This window comes from Vulpes lagopus, chromosome 17 (genome assembly GCF_018345385.1).
Source record: "Vulpes lagopus strain Blue_001 chromosome 17, ASM1834538v1, whole genome shotgun sequence".
Taxonomy (NCBI): Eukaryota; Metazoa; Chordata; class Mammalia; order Carnivora; family Canidae; genus Vulpes; species Vulpes lagopus.
The window spans coordinates 15,019,595-15,039,746 of NC_054840.1; the positions used below are offsets into that span (position 1 = coordinate 15,019,595).

Here is a 20,152-nt window from a genome sequence, read left to right on the forward strand (position 1 = left end):
CTGCTTGTGCACTCTCTCTCTCTCTCTCAAATAAATAAAAATCTTAAAAAAAAGAAACCTGTCCCCTTACACAGCTGAGTTGATCATGGAACAATTTGTGATCCCTTCTCTAAAGGATTGCTGTCTTGCACTGTCTGTTGTCTAAAGCCTGAAAACAGTTGCTTAATATAGAGTGTCCAGTTTTAGAGTTGTTTATGGTAGGTGGCCTAGTTCAATACCAGTTAATCTGTTCGAGCTGGAAGAGGAAGCCCTGTAGACTCCTTCACAGCTTTTGAGTCTTAGGTGTGAATTGTTCCCAAGACTACCCTTTAATACTGACTGACCTTGAATTGCACAAGGCACCACTTATATTAAAATCCTTAAAGTCCTCTTTCTGCTTAAGCTACCAGAATCTTTTGTTGTTACCTCAAAAAACTATAGAGATTGCCACTACTATATTTTTAAAACAAAACAAAAGGAGGGAAAGAAAGAGAGAATATAACCCATCTCTGTAAGTGAAATTGGAGTGTTCGTAGCTTTTGATTCCTGTTTCTTTGGTCTGTGGCTGATATTGGAAAAGTCTTGAGAAAAAAAAAAAAAGGAAAAGTCTATTCTTCTTCTACCCCAGATGACAAACATTCATCTTGAAATTTTGAATCATATCCCTCATTCTATATTAGAGATTTTCTGGGGCACCTGGGTGACTCAGTTACTTGAGCATCAGACTCTTGATTTCAGCTTGAGTCATGATCTTGGAGGTGGAGTTGAACCCTGTCTTGGGCCCTGTGTGGAGCCTGCTTGAGCTTCTCTCTTTCCTTCTCCCCCCACCCCACCCCTCTAAAAAATATTTAAAGAAGAAAAGAAATTTCCTACCTAGAGAATGGAATAGAAGACTAGAATTTGTGGGCGGCGTCTTCTACTCTGGCTATCATATATTATTTTAATGAAAAGGAGAAAAATAATCCAAAGCCATATTTTTCTGCTTTGTTACACACAATTCCAAAATCAGCAATCTGCAGAGTCACTTTTATTGTTCTTCATCTAGGTTCCATGTACTATTCACACTTGAGCATTTTGCCTTTAGAATACTTAAAAGTACTATCTTACGTGTATGCATGTGTATAGATGTATAGCTCCTTCTCTGTGTCCAGACTCCACAGTGTTCATTTCTGCATCTGTGAGAAACTTTGCAGATGGTTGTTCTCTTCTGAACACTCTTCTCAGAGGTGTGTAATACCATGTTGCGAGAGTTGGCATGTATGTAGAACTTCCCTAACCCTTATCACCTAATGCTGATTATATACTATATAAACTTGGTTGACGGGGCATAAAGCTGGGTAAAAGTTGTGTTGTGTGAACAACAAGCCATTTTAGTTGCATTTGCTTTTAAAAGTTACCTTGTTTTGAGCCAGAGCCAGGCTTATTCCTGTTCTAAATGAAAACACCCAAAGTTTCAACATCTCCTGTCTCTTGCTTCTGTTGTGCTTTGGTCTTGGCTCGTGAATTGTTCTTCTGTTTTCTACCTGGCATCTCAACTCCACAGCTACTCTCACTGAAAAGCACTGGGAAATGGTAAAACTCCAGAGCAGATATTAGAGTGGAAAATGAGTTGAACCAAAGGAAAAGAATAGCAGCAATCCCATGTATAAAGTCCAATAACTTTAATGTGTTTATTTTTGCTTTAATCTTGTCATCAAGGGTGAATTTTTAGCTGTTCATTTTGTATACAACAACACAGAATCAGTGATTGCATGAACACATTAGTCTCTACAAGGCTAAATCTACCCCTAGCACACATCAAAGGACCTGAATGACACGCCATGCATCTTGAGGGACTGCACCGCCATATCCTCTGAGCTCTACACCAAACTGACATTTTAACATTGTTTCAAATGTCTCTTAGAGACAAATATAGAATTGTAGGTATAAAAACCTTTGAGGAGTACCAAGAGTAATGATGTTTTGCCAAGGTTTTGTTGTATTTATTATGGATAGTTTCCAGGGACCAACTTATCGGAAAGCCTGATTGATTTGAGCAGTCATTTTGACCTGCAACTTAATTATTAAACACAATCTGAAGATTCCTAAAAGAAACCATTATCTAATAAATTATGGATCCTAGAATCTTTTTATATACAACCTCTTATAATTTTTAAAATATCAAGAAAAGGCTGATGGAAAAACTTTCATGGTGGTAAAATTGTTTAGTAAAAGCTTATATACAAAGTCACTGTTTCAAAATCCAGCGGCGGGGATGAGATCAGAACTTGGGGGATATACCATTCATAAAAACACTACTCAGTTATGTGGGGTTTTTTTTCTCTTCCTCTCTCCAACTCTCCTTTCCTTCTTTCCCTTCCTGAATAATGGGGCTCCATCTCTGGTTTTAATCTTACCAAATCACAATTTGTTTTGACTTAATTTGAATTTTCTTTTATATGTTCTCATGCTTAAAAACAAAATGGCAACAAAATCCTCCCACTTCTAATCACTATGAGATATTCCCAGTCTCTTATCATTCACTTTCTATTATTCTAATTCAATATGATTCTAATGTAATTGGCAGTAGCTACTATTACTTGGATAAAGAAGCAATTGGCATAAACAGAAAGAGATGTCCAGGGAGAATGACCAGGCAAAGAACTTAGAGAGAAGTGCTGCCCTATATGGTTAAAAATAAAAGTCTGGTATTTAGTTTTGCTTTGCCCTACTGAAAATAGATGTTGCAATTTTCTTCAAAATATAAAACTTAAATTCCATGCCTAGACTCTGGAATGTCTAAAGTTACTATGGATACCAACTTTATGTTTTTTTTTAAAAAAATCTGGCATTTAGTTTTCTGTTCATATTTAAAACCAAGAAATTATTATCTTCCTGAGACATGTCAATTTTCTGTGTAATGAATTCACTAATTTATAGATTCAGGAACACTGCTGATAAACACTCACAGTTCTCGGTTCTGTTTTGGGGGTATAAGGTTGTTACACTACATAGCTTCTTGGGAACAAAAATTAAGATGGGCCATGGAGAGATGTTCTCATTATTCCCTATTCTCTTTTCCAATAATTCTCTTTTTCCTCCAGGAAAGGGTCTTGGAAGGAGGGACACCTTGGCTTCGACCATACTACTGCTGAGTCCTTGTATAGCACCTGTCCCACTTGGGTGGAGGCCTCAGTGATGGCCTCCCGCTGGGACAGCCTTACCCCTTCCCTGGTCCCCAGGGGCTCCCTGTCTCACTTTCTCACTGTATCCTTGGGAAACTTAGGTGATCTAACATGGAGTAATTATCTGATGGAATTTGCAAGATATCCCTAGTCTTTTGGGGAAAGAGTCATGCACTCTCCTATGCATAGGAAAGAATGTCTAATTCTGCACTGTTCTCACAAACCCAAGGCTATTGGAGGAAATCATGAAAGATGCCAATTTTCACCCCATTCAGCCGATAATGAGTGTCATAATATCTATGAAGCCTCTGCTGGGCTGTAAACGCCAAGAAGGCAGAGGTGATGCCTGAGTGCTCACCCCTAGATCTACTCAGACTGTCTCTGCTTGGCACATGGCAGATGCTCAGAAAAAAAAAAAAAAAAAAGAAAAGAAAAAAGGAAAGGGAAGAACAAAACATACAACCAGATATACTTACAGCAAAAATAATTTTTCTTTTTTTTTTTTTTTTAAGATTTTATTTATTTACGAGAGACACACAGAGAGAGACAGAGACACAGGCAGAGGGAGAAGCAGGCTCCATGCAGGGAGCCCGACACAGGACTCGATCCCGGGACTCCAGGATCACGCCCTGGGCTGTAGGCAGGCGCTCAACTGCTGAGCCACCCAGGGGTCCCAATAATGACTTTTCTAATTAAATCTGATCACAAGGTAGAACAATCTGTTATAAATGCAGTGACGCTTATAGTTAAAAATAGAAATTATGTACATGAACATAGTTCACCTTGAAGTGTTTTGGAATTAACTTTACTATTTTCCAGGTTTGTCAGAATAACCATTCTCTGACCTTACTAAAATGTTTTCTTTTTGTCTTTGTTTTCTTTTTCCTGGCTCGCCATAGGAACACTGAGGCATTGCAAAATAGACAGCCTGAATTGAAGTGCGTAAGTGCTATAAATCAAATCTATTTGCATTAGTAATTAAAGGGTAAACTGAAGACAAAGTTGGAGGTGTTAATGTTTCAATATGAACAGGTATTTCAGACAAATTAAAGAGGCCTAACACTGCTTTTTAATTTTTTTTAAAGTAATCTCTATGCTCAACATGAAGCTTGAACTCATGACCCCCTAGATCAAGAGTTGCATGCTCCCCTGACTGAGCCAGCCAGGTGCCCCTGCTTTCTAAAATAGAAGGAAAAGTTAGTGGATTTTCTCCATTTTTATATTTATTACTCTATTTTCTGAATGTATACCTGAGGTAAAAAGACAATCAAAATGATCAACACATGAAGACTGTTTGATTGTAGTCTTAAAGCCTAAATGGTGGGGCAGTAGTCTCACTTAACATCCCATGGCTTTAGGTTTTTCTCAAACATCAGGATGTAGATCTATCTCTTCATTAGTACACTAAGCATTGTTCTTACATGAACTGATAAGGACAGAAATTTAAAATTTGCACAAGAGATAACATTCTGTTGGGTTAAAGATGTCTAAAACATCATTTCTCTGTGATTGGCATTTTAAAAAATTATATGAGTAAATACGATCCTTTGTATTATATGGGTTAGAAAACCCCCCAGAGCAAGAACATTGAATCTTCCTGTTGTTTTTGTAGTTTGTCTGTTTTAAATTAGTACTCTGGCTCAGTCGGTTAGGCGTCTACCTTAGGCTGGGGTCGTGATCTAGGGGTCCTGGGATGGAGCCCCATATCAAGCTCCCTGCTCAGTCGGGGGTCTGCTTTTGCCTCTCCTTCTGCCCCTCCCCCTGTTTGTGTTCTCTTTCAAATAAATAAGATCTTCTAAAAAAAAGTAAATAAATTGAATACTCACTGGCATTCATGTTGGCATTTGAAAATTATGTCTACATAATTTATGTAGAAAGTTATGTCTACAACTCGCTCTTGTAGCTGACTGCATTGATCTGACTTCAGTTTTATCTGGGCACTCTAAAATGAAAGGGTTATTACTCTAGCTCACTATTTAAAAAATTCTAAAAAAGGGGTATTTCCTCCTGCAAAATGCAAAAATTCTAAGGATGCAGAGTAAAACTACGTCTAAGTCTAAGATTTGCAAAGAGAACCTGGGACAATGAAGGTGGTTTAGGACAGCAATAAATAAGACCACACATTTTCATTTTCACAGGGAAAGAATGGAATAGGGGCTCTAATTTTACTAACTTTACAAATAACTCAATGTTCATTTCCTTATTTCAGTGTTGTGTCCTTAACTTCAGAAAAAAACACAAATATCAGAAAGCATGATTCATAATGTCATAAAATATGCCTCCTTTTCTTAATTTAAAATATTTCCTTTTATATCACTCTTTTACTTTTGTCTTTTATATTTTCTTTAAAATGCTTTTCTTTACGTTCCAACTTGGAGCATACTGAAATTAAATTTGCCTTTTTTCAAATTAAAAAATGTTCCAAACTATTTTTCTTAGATGTGACTGTCTGTACTAACAGTCCTATAAAAAAAGCTTTAGAATTCTGTCTTTATTAACATGTAAAAAAGGCATTAGCCAATATGCTAAGTAGGAAGCCTCCTGTTTGAATAGGTAACATGTGGGGACAAGAGCCTTCTACTGATCTGTGTGCAGGTGTTCGCAATTGCTATGACCGAAGTCTGATAATCCAAATTTTGGGAAACCTACTTTTTACATTTTTAATATCTGGATGCCCTAAAGGTTTTCTTTCTTTCTTTTTTAAAGATTTATTTATTTTCTTTAAGTTTATTTATTTATTCATGATAGAGAGAGAGAGAGAGAGGCAGAGACACAGGCAGAGGGAGAAGCAGGCTTCATGCGGGGAGCCTGACGTGGGACTCGATCCCGGGTCTCCAGCATCACGCCCTGGGCCAAAGGCAGGCGCTAAACCACTGAGCCACCCAGGGATCCCCACTAAAGGTTTTCTTCTCCAATTCCTTGATTATTACTTCTACCTTTGCGTCTGTGTAAACACGTTTTAAATTATTCATTGTCAGATTTATATAGAACCATGTTGAGATAATGCATGATATTCATCTTTAACGTCTGAATTTCCTCATGACAAAAGGTGAAGAGAGAGGGTGGCTGATAGTCCCTCTCCTATAGACACAGTGAGTGAGCCAGGCATGCTGTCCTGCCCCCACCCTCCCCATCACAATCTGCCACCAGAACCTTCATAGCAATCTGTTTGTGCTCAGAGCCAAGGACTCATGTCCTTGGAGATTTTAAGATTAATTTGGATTTGGCAAATGTCAGAGGGGATTTTGTGTTTAAATAATGCCAGATTATAGGATTTCTAGAATTAATGGAACCACATCTCTCAATATAAACTACACCTTTGCTGTTTGCTTGCTTATTGGCAGAGTTTCAAACTGTGAAAATGCCTACCTATGATGATTTGTTAAAATGAACAGCTACTATGTGCTTTCTTCAAAGTCCTTAACTGGAATTTATTAGAGTGTTTGTACAAATGATGGTGTGGTCATTACTAAACACATCAAAATTATCATAATCCACCCTTACTTAAACAGCCTGAGCTGAACAGTAGTAAAAAGAAAAAATAATAAAGCATTGAGAATTAGCAAAAAATTTACATACTACCAAACATGTTTAGAAGCACATATCTCATGGGAAGCCTTATAGTGTCAACTGTCGCTTGTCCTCTGAAATCTGCCACCCAGCTTAATCAATTTTACTTTGGGTTTCTTACTATTTTGGATAATGTCCACAGGGTGGATATATTCCTACACACTGGAAGTAATTCTGAGTTAATGACTTTACCCTAAATTCACTGTGCACTGTGTTTTGGACAAAATTGATTTCATCCATTATTTTGGGATTACCCAGAGCTTCCCAGCCTTGCCCAGGCTAAGAGTGATGAGTATGGAGCTATAGTCAAGCCCTACATTTTAGGCAAAAGATAACTCACCAAACTTAATCCTACACAAATTGTGAAAGGTGGGACAACATGGAATAGGGATTTTAGAATGAATGAGCTTTGATTGATTTTTGATTATTTCACTGAATCTGGAAAGAATGATGGAGGAAAGAGTAAATTAAGTGTTAATAGTTTACATTTCCATTACTATACAATGGATAAATAATTTAAAAATCTAGTTAAAATTTTAAAATGAATTATATAACTAAATGTCTTTCCCCCGTTTTCTTTTTTTTTAATATTTTATTTATTTATTCATGAGAGACACACACACAGAGAGAGAGGCAGAGACACAAGTCAGGGGAGAAGCAGGCTTCATGCAGGGAGCCCAATGCTGGACTCGATCCCGGGTCTCCAGGATCATGCCCTGGGCTGAAGGCGGCACTAAACCGCTGAGCCACCTGGGCTGCCCCTTCCCCCCCTTTTCTATTAAATGTGTATTTTAAAACTTTCACATGGTGATAAAATGTAAAAATATTTATTTTGATTCAATCTGGAAAGCAAAGATAACTTCAAAAACCCAACTGAAAGCTCTTGGAATGAATTTGAGAAATTCCTAGCTATAGGGCAAGGCTCCTGCTTATTATTCACAGACAAGAAGAGAGAAGTTTATTTATTTATTTATTTATTTATTTATTTATTTATTTATTTATTTATTTATTTATTTAAGGAAGAGAGAAGTTTAGAGCTTCAGGTAGCATTGCTGGGCTTCTGTTATCAATGGGAGGCTGCTGAGGGTCTTATTAGGTCATACGGTTTCTTAACACTGCTTTCATTAACAAATCAGCCTCATAGGGAAAGGACTAGTGTTTCAAAATTGCAAATTGTGCTGCTACTACTAAGAGTCACAGTGAATGAGAAGATACTAATATTTCCATACACCAGAATTTCCCAATGTGGGCCCTATGGAGCATGAGCTCCTTGGAATGTTATTAGGTGTCACTCAAAAAAGTTTCTCTGGCCAAATTAATCTGGAAAACAAACAATAAGCTACCTGAAATTACAGTTGTGGTGTGTCATGTCCCCCCCCCCCCCCCGCACCCCCCTTGCCACTCAGCCATAGGAAATTTATATTAAAACCTTCTATGTGCTTATATGCACTAACTTTTAAGATATTTTCCCAAACTCACTTAACCATGAAACCCTATAGTTAGAAGATCATCTTTGAAACTTGTGTTCTTGGAACACACTTGGGGGAACAGCAGATTCTTTTACTTCTGCAGTGTTCCACTAAGTAGCCCAGAAGTCTAGATACCAATGATTTAATCTAGAGGCAATTAAGTAGGCCCCAGCGTGGTATCTAACAGTCAAGTCATTTCTGCAAAGCTGGTTCAGGAATGTTGGTGTGACCAGCTAAGGCAATTTTAGGAGAATATTAAGGGAAGATCAGTCTAATGATGATGGGTCAAAGGAGAAAAATATCATTTCTGAATCATTGAAGAATAAAACTTCATCCAGAGCATGTATTCTTATACTTTCAAATGTACAGTAAAATGTTGCCCTTTTTAACCCTTCTTCCTTGATGAGGTTCTGAGAATATTAGGTATGGCATAACTCAGGGGGAAAAGATCTGGAAAATCAAGATATACCTGGTAAAGGAAAAAGTGATCACTCCCTTGTGTATCCTTCATGTATTGCTGGATATCCCAGTGATCCAATCAAATAATGTAATCAATATCCCAGAATTACTTCACATAGGAATAAAATGATGCCATCATTCTCATGCAATCCTGTTTGCACAGAATGTATGTGGGTTCAAATCATTACAGTTGTATGAAATAAGCCCTGTTTTAAATGACCTAGATTGCATATGCTCCTTCACTCCATAAAACACTCTCTGTTATGCTCTCATTACATAGACAAGAGGCCAATACCTTCTGTCTAAGGAAAGGAATTGAATGTAGCCACTGATTATAAGTAATGTGTACACATGCGCACAGTCAAGTTATATTAGAATAGTGACTTCATTGTTCAGTGCCTTGGGCAAGTTGGTCACATAAAATGAATGCAGGTCTTGGGAACTGCTTTGGAGTTTTTAATGTAAGTATTTATTCCTTTGATTAGAGAACTGCAGATACAATGAATTTTTAAAAAATTTTCCCTATCTTGTCCTACCCCCCACCCCCAATCCCAACTCATTGTTAAGAGTACAAATGACCCATGGGGCAGCAGCAGAGCAGTGCATTAATGAGGATCTGGGCTTGGCATCTTGCTGGGGGTTCGCAAGCATGTGGACGGTCATTCATTCCCAAGTTCATTTCTAAAAGACTGTAAAACCATCCCCAAATTTGGCACCGTGGGGCTATTGGCAATGTGAACTCAGGCTGGGGAGTCTGGGCAGCCTCGTGACAATTTCAAAGCTTTGGCAGTGCTGTTTAGGGAAGCTTCACATGCAAACTTCTCAAATCAATTTCCCTAAAGGCTAGATTCAGCTTCCCTCTTCCCTAGAAAATGAGCCACAGGGCACCCCCGGGGTGATGCCTGCAGATCCCTAATAGCTGGATAAGGGTCAAAGAGAGCTCCAGGACAGAGGAAGGAAGCAAAGTTCTCTGATTATAGCCATAACTCTTAATCAAACTGCTACCATTTTGCCTAAAATGTCTATCTTTTACAAAATCTACAAGCCAATGTGGGAGGGAAAAAGGCAGAAAGGCAGTAGGAAAGACATATACTACATGGTTAAATTCAGAAATGAATTAATTCTACAAAGCAAATTTTAGAAGACACCCGGTGAACCTCAGCTGGAGGGGGAAGTAAGCACTCCTGCCCTCGGCATCACTGAGGAAGACCTCGTAAAGGGTAAACAAACACTGATTTCCTGTAGCTTTGCTTTTTCATCTTCACCAAAACATGTCTATTTTCATTTTAGATTTTATCAATGATCATGGAATTTAAAAATCTCTTTCCCTTGTCATTATGAGTTTTAGAGCTAAGTTAAAAATAAAAAAGGAAAATGGACTGCATAGCATAAAATGCTAAAACTGCTTATTCCTTAACTTCACTTAGATGGTGGGCTTTGGTAACTCTCCAGAGTCAGAATGTCCGAGGTCTCCAAGCTCAGGCCACCTGGTTTGACCAACCCATTGCTGAACACAACCAGAATGTCTCCTACATTCCTCTCATGACCTCTGCCCCAAATACATACATCCAAATGTCCACTGCCTCTCAATAGGCAAATATTTCGATCTAAAATGGTGACAGATATTTTGCACTAGAACACTCTATAGTTAAAAAAAAACAAACAAACAACATTCTAATTCTAATGTTGGAAATGCTATTGTTACAGTTTACAAAAGTGAGCAAATCTCTTGGGAAATCTTTATTAATTCTCATTGCAGTCAAAGAAAGGTAAGCGCTTGGAGGAATCGAGACAGGTTGCGGTCCTTGGGAGCCACAAGGGAATCGTTTCATCCTCCCAAGTTCTCCCCTGGAATCTGCTTTGGGAGAGCTCCACCGTTGAAGAAGGGCAGGGGAGGGAGGGGACTGAGGGCTGGACGTGCATGGCCACTGCACTAGACCTTTGAGAAGCTCTAAAGACAAGTGCCCACTTGAGAAGCACAAAACCAGGTGGACACCTTGACATTTTAGACACAGAGCGGTAGGGACACAACAAAAATCTTGTTTGGTTGTTGGAGTCACCTCAGGCAAACAAGATGACCCAGAACTCTCTATCAATTAATTTATAAAATACTGAGATTGGACACATGACTTTGGTGATAGGAAATGAAGAGCAGCAAGCTTGGCCCTGGGATAACCCTGAGCCAGTTAACAATACAGGTCAGAGCATGAATTCCCAGCCAGCGTGGTTGCCGCAGAATGCAGGACGGTGTGGGGCAGTCTGTGTTTGCCTGGGGCAACCTACCTGGTGTGGACAGTGAGCTGCAACCAGACGTTACAGGCTGCTGCCTTCCCACTGTCAAGGAGAAACACATGCCAGCATCTTACCACCAAATGTCAAAGTGCACTGGGAACAGTGTACTTGGCTTCAGGGAACACACACACACTCAGTTCTAGGCTGCTGCTTCTCGAAACACCTCTGGAGAGACACCTGAAAGCTACTAGGACAGGAGAGAAACAAAAAACCCCCACACAAAAATGGCCACTGGAGCTCAATTCAGGGTGTTGACCTTCCCTAGCTTTCTCTCCTAATGCAAATGGCAGATTGCCCAAAGGGCACCTTGACTTATTTGGCTTCTATTTTCCTCTCTCTACCTTTAAAGATGGAAGAAATTATGGTATTGTGATTTACTCTATTCGCTTCCCCTAATAGGTTTCTTAGACAAAAAAAAAAATTGTGGTGTCTGGTGAAGTTTCACAGCTGCCTATTACATAAGGTCAGGTATAAGTAGAAGGTTAAGGTCATGCACGACTAGGATAAATGCACGAAGACTGGTCAGGTGGTACAGGGAGTCTATTAAACTAATAAAGGAAGCCAAGGCAAAAGGTTATGTCTGCTGTGCAGGCAGCTCTCATCCTCCCCACTTCCTTCCCTCAGTCTCCAAAAGCAGCCACGGAATATTAAACCATCTCAAATCTGTGTCTGGGCTGCTGCTGAGCAGAAAAGCTGGGTTCAGGAGGCCAGAGCAGTCTCAGGATAGCTCTGCCCTCAGCAGTGGGCCTCGACCCATCAGCCGAGACTCACGGGGGACGCTGCAGCCCATCTCCTGCAGCCCTGGAGGCCCGCTCTGCGCACTGCTCCAAAGAGAGGACAAAGTCTGATGTTGGAGAGAATCCTGTAGGAGATCTTGCAAAGACTCTCAAATGGGAGAATATATGGCACATGTGCCGTTCACCTCATACATGTGAATCTACAGCTATATATTTATATATTTTGAACATCGGATGAAAGAATTGGGAAAACACGAAGAAACCATTTTTCCAGCCTCTCAGCTACGCTGGCCAAGAGCACCCTCTGTCCATTCCTGCATAGAGACCTATGTCCACCAGGGAGGGGGAATCCCACATCTAGGTGGCTCATCCTAACTGTAACTCCCACACCTTTGACTACATTAAAAGAGACCAGTGTGTTGGAAAGTCCTTTAGTCTAAGGCAGCCGAGACCCCGAAGGGTTCACTGCTCTTCTGTTTTGCTGCTATTCCTGAACTTCACCACCATGACTGTTATATTGTCAGGGCAGCCTCTGTAAAATGACTGTAAAACTATGCTCTTAGCCCCAAAGTGAGGTTCATCCAAGCGCTCCTTGATGAATCGAACAGCTTCTTCGTTGCTGAAAGCATCCCAGAGGCCATCTGATGCCAAGATCATAAACTCGGGCTGGAGCTTGTCCAGGTCAAAGGTCAGGATATCTGGATCTGGGATGACCACGTTGAGATTTTTCAGCGGATAATCCCCCAGGGACCGAGACATGGCCAGGATTCCCTGGACCCTCCAGGAGCCATTGAAACTGATAAAACCACCTGCAAAGAAAGATGGAGCCCATTAGCTGGAGCGGCCAATATCACACACACACACACACACACACACACACACACACACACACACACACACACACGGTAGAGTCTGGGTGCGCATACAAAAGGCCCATCCATCGTATGTGCCCCCTCACCTCCCCTGGGCACTGCCAGGAAGGAGTAGCATTCACCTCACATGGCTTGAGGTTTCACACTCTACCAGTAGATCCTCATCCTTGGCATCTTAAAGGCTCTGAGGAATATATCAGTAAAAATAACTGAGGTTAGGAAGATCCATATAGGTGAGGGCATTGGTTTTAATAACACCTTGGTGGCTCATTGATTGACAGTAGGAAGCCCTAGGGTAAGGATTCAAGGACAATGGCAAAAGAGTGCTGAAAGGCAGGAGGACGGGAACCAGAGACCACCACTGCGCTATTCATTTAGCTCGAGGCCGCCCTTGGGTGCATCTAGATTGCAAAATAGATCCCCAGATAGGATCGGAATTAAAGAAAGGTGTATTTTTTAGCACAGTGGTTAAAGGCTTGGGCTTTTGGGTCAGGCTGCTTCGATTTGATACTTGGCTCTGTCACTTGTAGCCATGTGTAGCTTCAGATGAGTGGTTCTAGCTTCTAGGTTTCCCTGGCTACAAAATGAGGGCTATCACAGTACCTATTCCACTGTTGTGAGAAATAAAGGAATTACTCCATATAAATCACTTAGCATAGTGCCTGAATATCACATGCACTCGATATTCTCTATTATTTTTTCTTTAAGGGAGCTAGAACTTTGCTCATTCACATATTATTTGTCAGATATTTATTAAATGTATACTCCATGCAAGGCAATTTGTAGGCTACGGAGTTATACAAGATCCAGACCTCTCTCTAAAGAAGTAGATAGTTTGGCAGAAAGGAAAAGCTACACATATTAACAACTGTAAGCACCAAGCAGTCTTCTTTCAGGAAGAAACTAGTACCTGTTAAATGCTGTAGTCAGATGGAGGAGGAGCAATATATCTGGTTGTGATGATCATGGAGGAATGAGCAATAAAGCTGGGCTTTGAGCAATGGGTAGGACTTCTATGGGCAGGGATATATGAGAACATTCCAGGAAGTATGGTCTAGTAGGCAAGAGCATGGGCTCTGGGGTCAGTGTCCTGGGTCTTGATTCTTGTCTTACCATTCACTAGCTGTGTGTTCTGGGGCACATACGCCTCTTTAAGGCTCTGCTTCCTTGGTTGTCAAATGAGGGTAACATTATCAACCTCATAGGGTAAGTAAAGATAAAGCATATGGAAAGAACTAGGCTTGGCTCCCAGCAGAGAGCAAAAAATAAATGGCAGCTGATACCATTACTGTTGTTGGCAACAACAAAAGGAGTGAAGACAGAGGGACCAACAAGTATTTGGCCCAGGCTGCTTGCAGTATATTGTTATGCTAAGCAGGACAAGGAAAAAATGTCCTGAAAGGAAGGCTGAAGTCAGAGAAAATACACATAAAAGTAATAAAACCAATCACTGTCCCTTAAGCCTTGCTATAAAATACACCCTTGACATAGCAGTTTAGATTAACCACCTTAGAGACAGTGTCCAAATTGGCTTCTATAAAGCATTCCTGTAGGGTGGGGGTGCAGCTGCGGGGTACGGCAGGGATGAGGAGGGAGGATCGAATGGGAACACCATTTCAGAAGGGCATGCTGGATGCTAAGATGACATTTCCAGGTATCGTATACACATCCTTCCTTGCCTGTGCTTCCACAAGAGTAGGCTAATTGTATTTTAAGTCCAGGGTCACAGCAGACTCATGGGGAAATGGTGTCTTTGTAAGGAAGGAAGCCAGACTATTTGCCTGCAGCTCATCAAAGCTTGCTAGATGCTCCTAAAGCATCGTTTGTTCCATCCCACCAACAAAAACCCTGACTAAAGCTTTCATTAAAAATTATTCTGCATCTCAAGCAGTTACTGAAGCAGGAGGTTGTAATAAAATTCAACACTTTCTGACTCAACAGTACAGTTCCCTACTGTGAAAACTCAGATGTTGATTAGGTTCTGGGCAGAGGCTGACCCACAGAGGCCAAGAGTCAGCTGCAATTACCCTGGGCAGCAGGGGCCCATTCTGGTTAGAGACCCAGGGTACAGGAGCTCCCCTTGGACAGCTGGAGGGCCTGCCGCCTGGCATGTCATGCAGAGCCTACATGCTGCACTTGCTAGCGTGGAGAGGAAGGGATTCCTCCCATCCGTACGTAGAAAAGAATCCCCCAAAGTGAATCATGAAAACTGATAATCTTCCCTCAAGTCTTTGTCCTAATATCACTTTGGTGAGGCTTGTAGTGACCACTCCCGATACTCTCCAGATAAGAGAGCCAAGTATGTTCCTACATTGCGAAAGGTAACCCAGTTGGCTAGCCCCATAGGATGTTGGGAAAGATGAAGGGGCACCTAACGCAGACTGGGGGAACCTTTGGCGCGGTGACAGGGAAGGCTTCCAAAAGGATACCCTTAAACTGGCTCTTCAAGGCCAAATCACTGTCAACCACTGGACGGTGGGGACGCACTTGCCAAGGCACAGAGCTAGCAGAAACATGGTTCACTGGGGGAATGGTTAGTAGTTTGGTATGGCTGGAGGGAAACAGGGTATGGCAAGCAGGAGCCCAAAGATCTCATTAGGCTTTAAACTAGTAAAGGGCTTTTTGGGGGTGGGGGTGGGGCTCTTTTGGAATGTTGGCCATAAAGAAGGGCAAGTTCAGTGGCCATTTATTTGACAAGAAATGTCACAAAGTCAAGTCTCCGCTACCTCAGCAGCAGCCTCTGCGCTGATCTCTACTAATCACCAGGTAACTGAACATCTTATCCCCCACAGGCCATCCAAGCAAGCCACCTGGTTCACAGAACAGGATGGCAGATAGTCCTTGGAGGTGTTCACAAGCTCACCCGCTCTCTTTATCCTCTTTCTCTCCTTCAGCTGGTAAGGCTTGTGATCATGAGACAGAGGAATGGCGTTCCCGTCCTTGTCACACAGGACCCCTCTGGAGTCACCCACGTTGGCCACGGTGAGGTCCTTATCTGACAGCAGAGCAATCAGACACGTTGTACCTGAAAGACCGAAGAGAGAGGCGATGGAAGAGGTGAGCAGTGCATCGAGATTCAGCTACTTCTTGTTGTTAGCGGATTCTTCAGTCATTAAAACTGCCCCTGCTGGGTGAGAATTTAACTCCAGACACTCTGAGAATGATGGCTGTTCACTTCAACAACACTGATCAAATCTGACAGTCAATTTTCCTAACCATGTTAGAATGTTACAGAAATACGCTAGGCTAACATTATCATCTTCCCAAATCATTTTTGTTTCTGCTCCTCTTAATTTAAACACGTATCACATCTAAAAGGATTAGGAGAGAATAAAAATCAGTCTGAAGCTTCTGACAACTGATAGCTATTTTTTTGCTTCTCATTGGTGCCTCATTTCTATGGAGCTCCTGTTCAAAGTGGGGAGGAAGGGGGTTGTGTGGGCTCCTTGGCTAGAGGGTCTGGGAAAGGCAGTGAATGACAGACGTCAACAGCCCAATCCCGTGGTGCTCCAGGGAGCCGTTAAGGAGCTGCCTATACAAACTTGCCTTTACAAAGCCTGACGCAAAGACTGGTCACCAGAAACAGGGCAGCTCCAGGGGGCGATGGGGGAAGACTATAAACATAGAAGCAGAAAACCCGGCAGTGATGACAGAAATGAGATGTAGGTGGATGGGAGGTGGGGTGGGGGTGGTCGGAGTCAGAAGGGGAGCCAGACTGACTGAGGCTCAGACTGTTCAAAGGACAAGCTCTTCTGAAACCCTTTGAAATGAGAATGGATAAAAGCAAACAGAGAGGGATGGTCTGGTCCACCTGGGGCCTGGCCTTATTCCCTGCCTCGTGTCCTCTGCCCAGCCCTTTCCTCTCTCCTCCCTCCCTTCTGACAGTGTCACGGAGGATGCGGATGCCTGCTGGAATGTTCAACCCATTAAGCTGTTGCTTCAAACTGTTAACGCCTTTGCTTGTGAAAATTATCCATCAGTGCCTTCATTAATATTTCCCTCCTCATTTAGAAGGTCATATTCTACAACAGCATGTAAACTGCATCTAAAAAGCTCTTTAGCCTTCACAGAACAATAAACAAGACTGAACTCTCAAGTGGACATAAAGAATAAATACAAGTCAATAGCAAGAGGAAGGAGGATAATTAGAATATTCGGTATATTCAAGTATTAGATTTCAGTTTGAAATTCCATTCTGAAGCCCATTTAACTCAGAACTGCCTTGATCAGAAATGGAAATATGGGGGTGTCTGGGGTGGCTCAGTCCTTTAAGCAGCTGCCTTCAGCTCAGGTCACGATCCTAGGGTCCTGGGATTGAGCCCCATGTTGGCAGGGGCAGGCTCCCTGCTCAGTGGGGAGTCTGCTTCTCCCTCTCCTTATGCCTCTGCCCTCCCCCGGCAATGCCTGTGCTTGCTGTCTCTTGTGCTCCCTCTCTCTCTCTCAAATAAATAAAATCTTAAAAAAAAAAAAAAAGAAGTGGAAATACATGAAATAACTCAGGATTTCTGATATGAAAAGCTTTGTGAAAGAAAGAAAATGGCTAATCTCAGGTATTCCAAGCAAACTGCAAATCTTTTACCTTAAAAAACACTCTAAAAGTGAAAATGTAAACACAAAAACAATTCATACAATCAGAAATTATTATTCTCAGTTTTTGCTATGAGTTGCCTTTTGGTCTTCAACCATTTTCACTTTGTTCTCAAGCATCTGTTGGATTAACTTATCTAGCACAATCAAAGAATATAAGGCACATTTCTGAAGTTTGAAGGTGAAACAGAAACTTTTTGGGATATGCACTGCTGGGAGCCAGAGCACGTACAGACCTCTTGGAGATGTCTCTTTGACCCTCTTCCTTTCTTTGCTTCTCACTCTGCACACTCTGAGAGACCGCGTTCCTGACCTTGGCCTCCACTACCATCTAAGCCTGTGCCACTAGCCTGGTTGACATTCCTGAGGTCCACATCAACTGGTGTGTAGGTGTTCTGATTTGCCTGTACTGCTGGGGATCCAGGGAAGGGCTTTGGGGCCTCTTGGTGAGAAGAGCAGAGGGATCCACCTGGCTATGGGCCCTTTCCCTACCCCATTTCAGCACAGCAGCTCTACACTCATCTGTAAGCTGTACTGAGCTGCCATGTAAGTCTTTTTTTTAATAAAAGAGGGAAGGGAGAGGTCATTCCTACAGCTAGAAAAAATTTGAAATTTAATTGTATATGTGATTAAGAATCACTGAAGGGTTTTAAGCAGAATAGTGTCATGATGAGATATGTGTTCTAAAAGATCGTCTCAGTGGTAATATGGAAGATAAAGAGGAACCAGGGAGAAAGATAGAGATAATGAAGGTCTGAAATAATGCAGTAAACAGAGATAGAGGGTAGGAGACAGATGATTTAAAACCTGAATGGAGAGGTCATAGAGAGTGAAGGAAATAAAAGAGAGGGGAACAAGTCTAGGCTCAAGTCCTACTATCTAGGCGGGGGGAGCTGGGTGCTCCACAGACAAGCACTTAAGGGGATGTCTGCTTGGGGCTTCTGGGAAAGGCTTTCTCTCTCACTACAGGAAACACAGTGAAGAGAACGATCCACCTCTTTGGTCCAGTGTTAGCTCAGGTGTTTTCCAGAAGTGTGGCAGCCATCGTGAACTACGAGGCGATATGCCTCAGGGTCAAGGCTCTCTCTGCAGGAAGAGCAGAGAGGTAAAGAGCCTGAGTCCCTAAGATATCACGGAACTGCTGAACCAACCTGAAACGGACTTGTTTTGTGAGACATTAAGTATCTTTACTGCTCATGGCTTTTTAAGTTGGATTTTTCTGTTCCTTGTAGCATCTTAATTGATTCAGGGGCTTATAGTCCAATAAGGGGGTCTATGGATAGATTTAGAGTGGCTGCTTTGCTCTACTCACATGCTGTTGGATATACTTAAGATTCATGGCTTGCCAATTCCTTTGTCAAGAACACGATTCCAATGTTTCTGTGGGTTTAAAAGATCTATCCTATGTCGCGGATTTCAGGAATTTACTGCTTTGAGACAGTGGGGACTGCTTTTCTTAGCATTAGAATCTTAGACCTGGCCAAAATGGGTTAGCCCCAGATGGTGGAATTAGAGCTGCAGGCAGTTCTTTAGGATCACTGAAATGTCACCATTTCCTTTCTGTAGAAACCTGCCTGACTCCTGCGTGGAGTCCCAAGCATAATTTTTAAAAAACTGCTTCACTGTAAGCAATTTATCCTTTGGGCTTTGTAGTCTTAGTTAGGGGTTGCAAGCGGCAGTTTATACTTTACAGAACAAACTACCTTGTTGCTGAAAGACTCATGAAAAACATTGTGTCCCAAGAGAAAACGGACCAAAATCACCTCTTCTTTTGTTTGCATGAGTAAAAAAACACTTCCTCAAATTTGGATACAAGTTTTGATATAAAAGATTAATTCCAAAATAATACCATTTATCAAATACCAGGATCTGACAATATTACTTAATATGTCAGGATGTTTCTATATTCACAGTTTAATCTAGATGAGAACCTAATTGCCAATCTGGAAGGTATCTCGGAAATTTAGCCTATCAATCTCACTTCACAGATTAAAAAGATGAAGAAAGCAAATTCACACAGACTACACTTCGATGTCCCAACTGAGTGAGGTCTGGCAAATTATGTCTCTTAAGCCTCATAAAATGGCACCACAATCCAATCAGTCAAGCTAGGAGTCCTCCTTGTTTTCCCTGTTTCTTTTCTTTACCTCATTCCTGACCTTCAATCCCTCATTAAGTTCTGTCACTCTTAACCTCTAAGATACATCTTAAACCCTTCCAGCTCTCTTGTTCTCATTGCGTTGACTCCAGTCCAAGCCACTGTCCTTTCTAAGCACTGCTATTTCAGCAGTCAGGTGAGAAACAATGGTGGCCAGGTCCTGCATGGTCTGGCCCCCTCCCAAACCATCCAAGGTCATGCCATACTACTCTTTCCCTTGCCTTCCCTCCCTTCTGTTGTGCAAACATGCCAGTCCTTTTGTTGTCTTTGGGCTTTTGTACTCATTGTTCCCTCTGCCCAGTCTATTTCCCCGTTGTTGACACTGGCTAACTAACACATACGGGGAGGTCTTAATACAAGTGTGATATCATCAAAGAGGTCTTCTCTGATGGGAAGGATCTTATCTCCTCTTTACTTCCCTTATTGCCCTCACAACACACAATTATGTAAATATCTTGTACATTTATTTAGACTATTTAATTAATGCCAATCTTCCCCTATACAATGTAAACTTCACAAGGGTACAGATATTGCTCGTTTTCCTTCCTTACAATGCTGATGCCTAGAACATGGCAGGTACTCAATACCTGCTGAATAAGCAAATTAATAAGTGAATGCATAAATAACCACACACTGTCTCTTTGATCCCGCTCTGACATAATGCTGAGCTCCCTCTGACTTGCTCTGAACATGTCCACCTAGGTCAATAATACAATGTACACCATCTTCCAGACACCACCACAACAGGGAGACACTCAACTAGAAAAATATACTTTATACACTGATCAACCATGAGGACCCTCCTGTACATGTATAGCCAGGCTCACAGGCACACTGCCAGTAACTAGAAAGAACTTCTGGCCCA

The 20,152-nt window shown here is 41.6% G+C and overlaps 1 protein-coding gene across 1 annotated transcript in view; it reads right to left on the bottom strand.

Moving 5' to 3' along the window:
• Positions 1-9,087: 9,087 nt before the first annotated feature.
• The window catches only part of PPM1L (protein phosphatase, Mg2+/Mn2+ dependent 1L), a 289,188-nt gene continuing 278,123 nt past the window's right edge, over positions 9,088-20,152 (bottom strand). Inside the window, exons 3-4 of the mRNA XM_041731505.1 lie at positions 15,406-15,567; positions 9,088-12,479 (exon numbers count right to left, since the gene is read on the bottom strand). Of these exons, the coding sequence (XP_041587439.1) occupies positions 12,133-12,479; positions 15,406-15,567 (509 nt within the window). The 3' untranslated portion in view covers positions 9,088-12,132. The remainder of the gene's footprint in view (positions 12,480-15,405; positions 15,568-20,152) is intronic.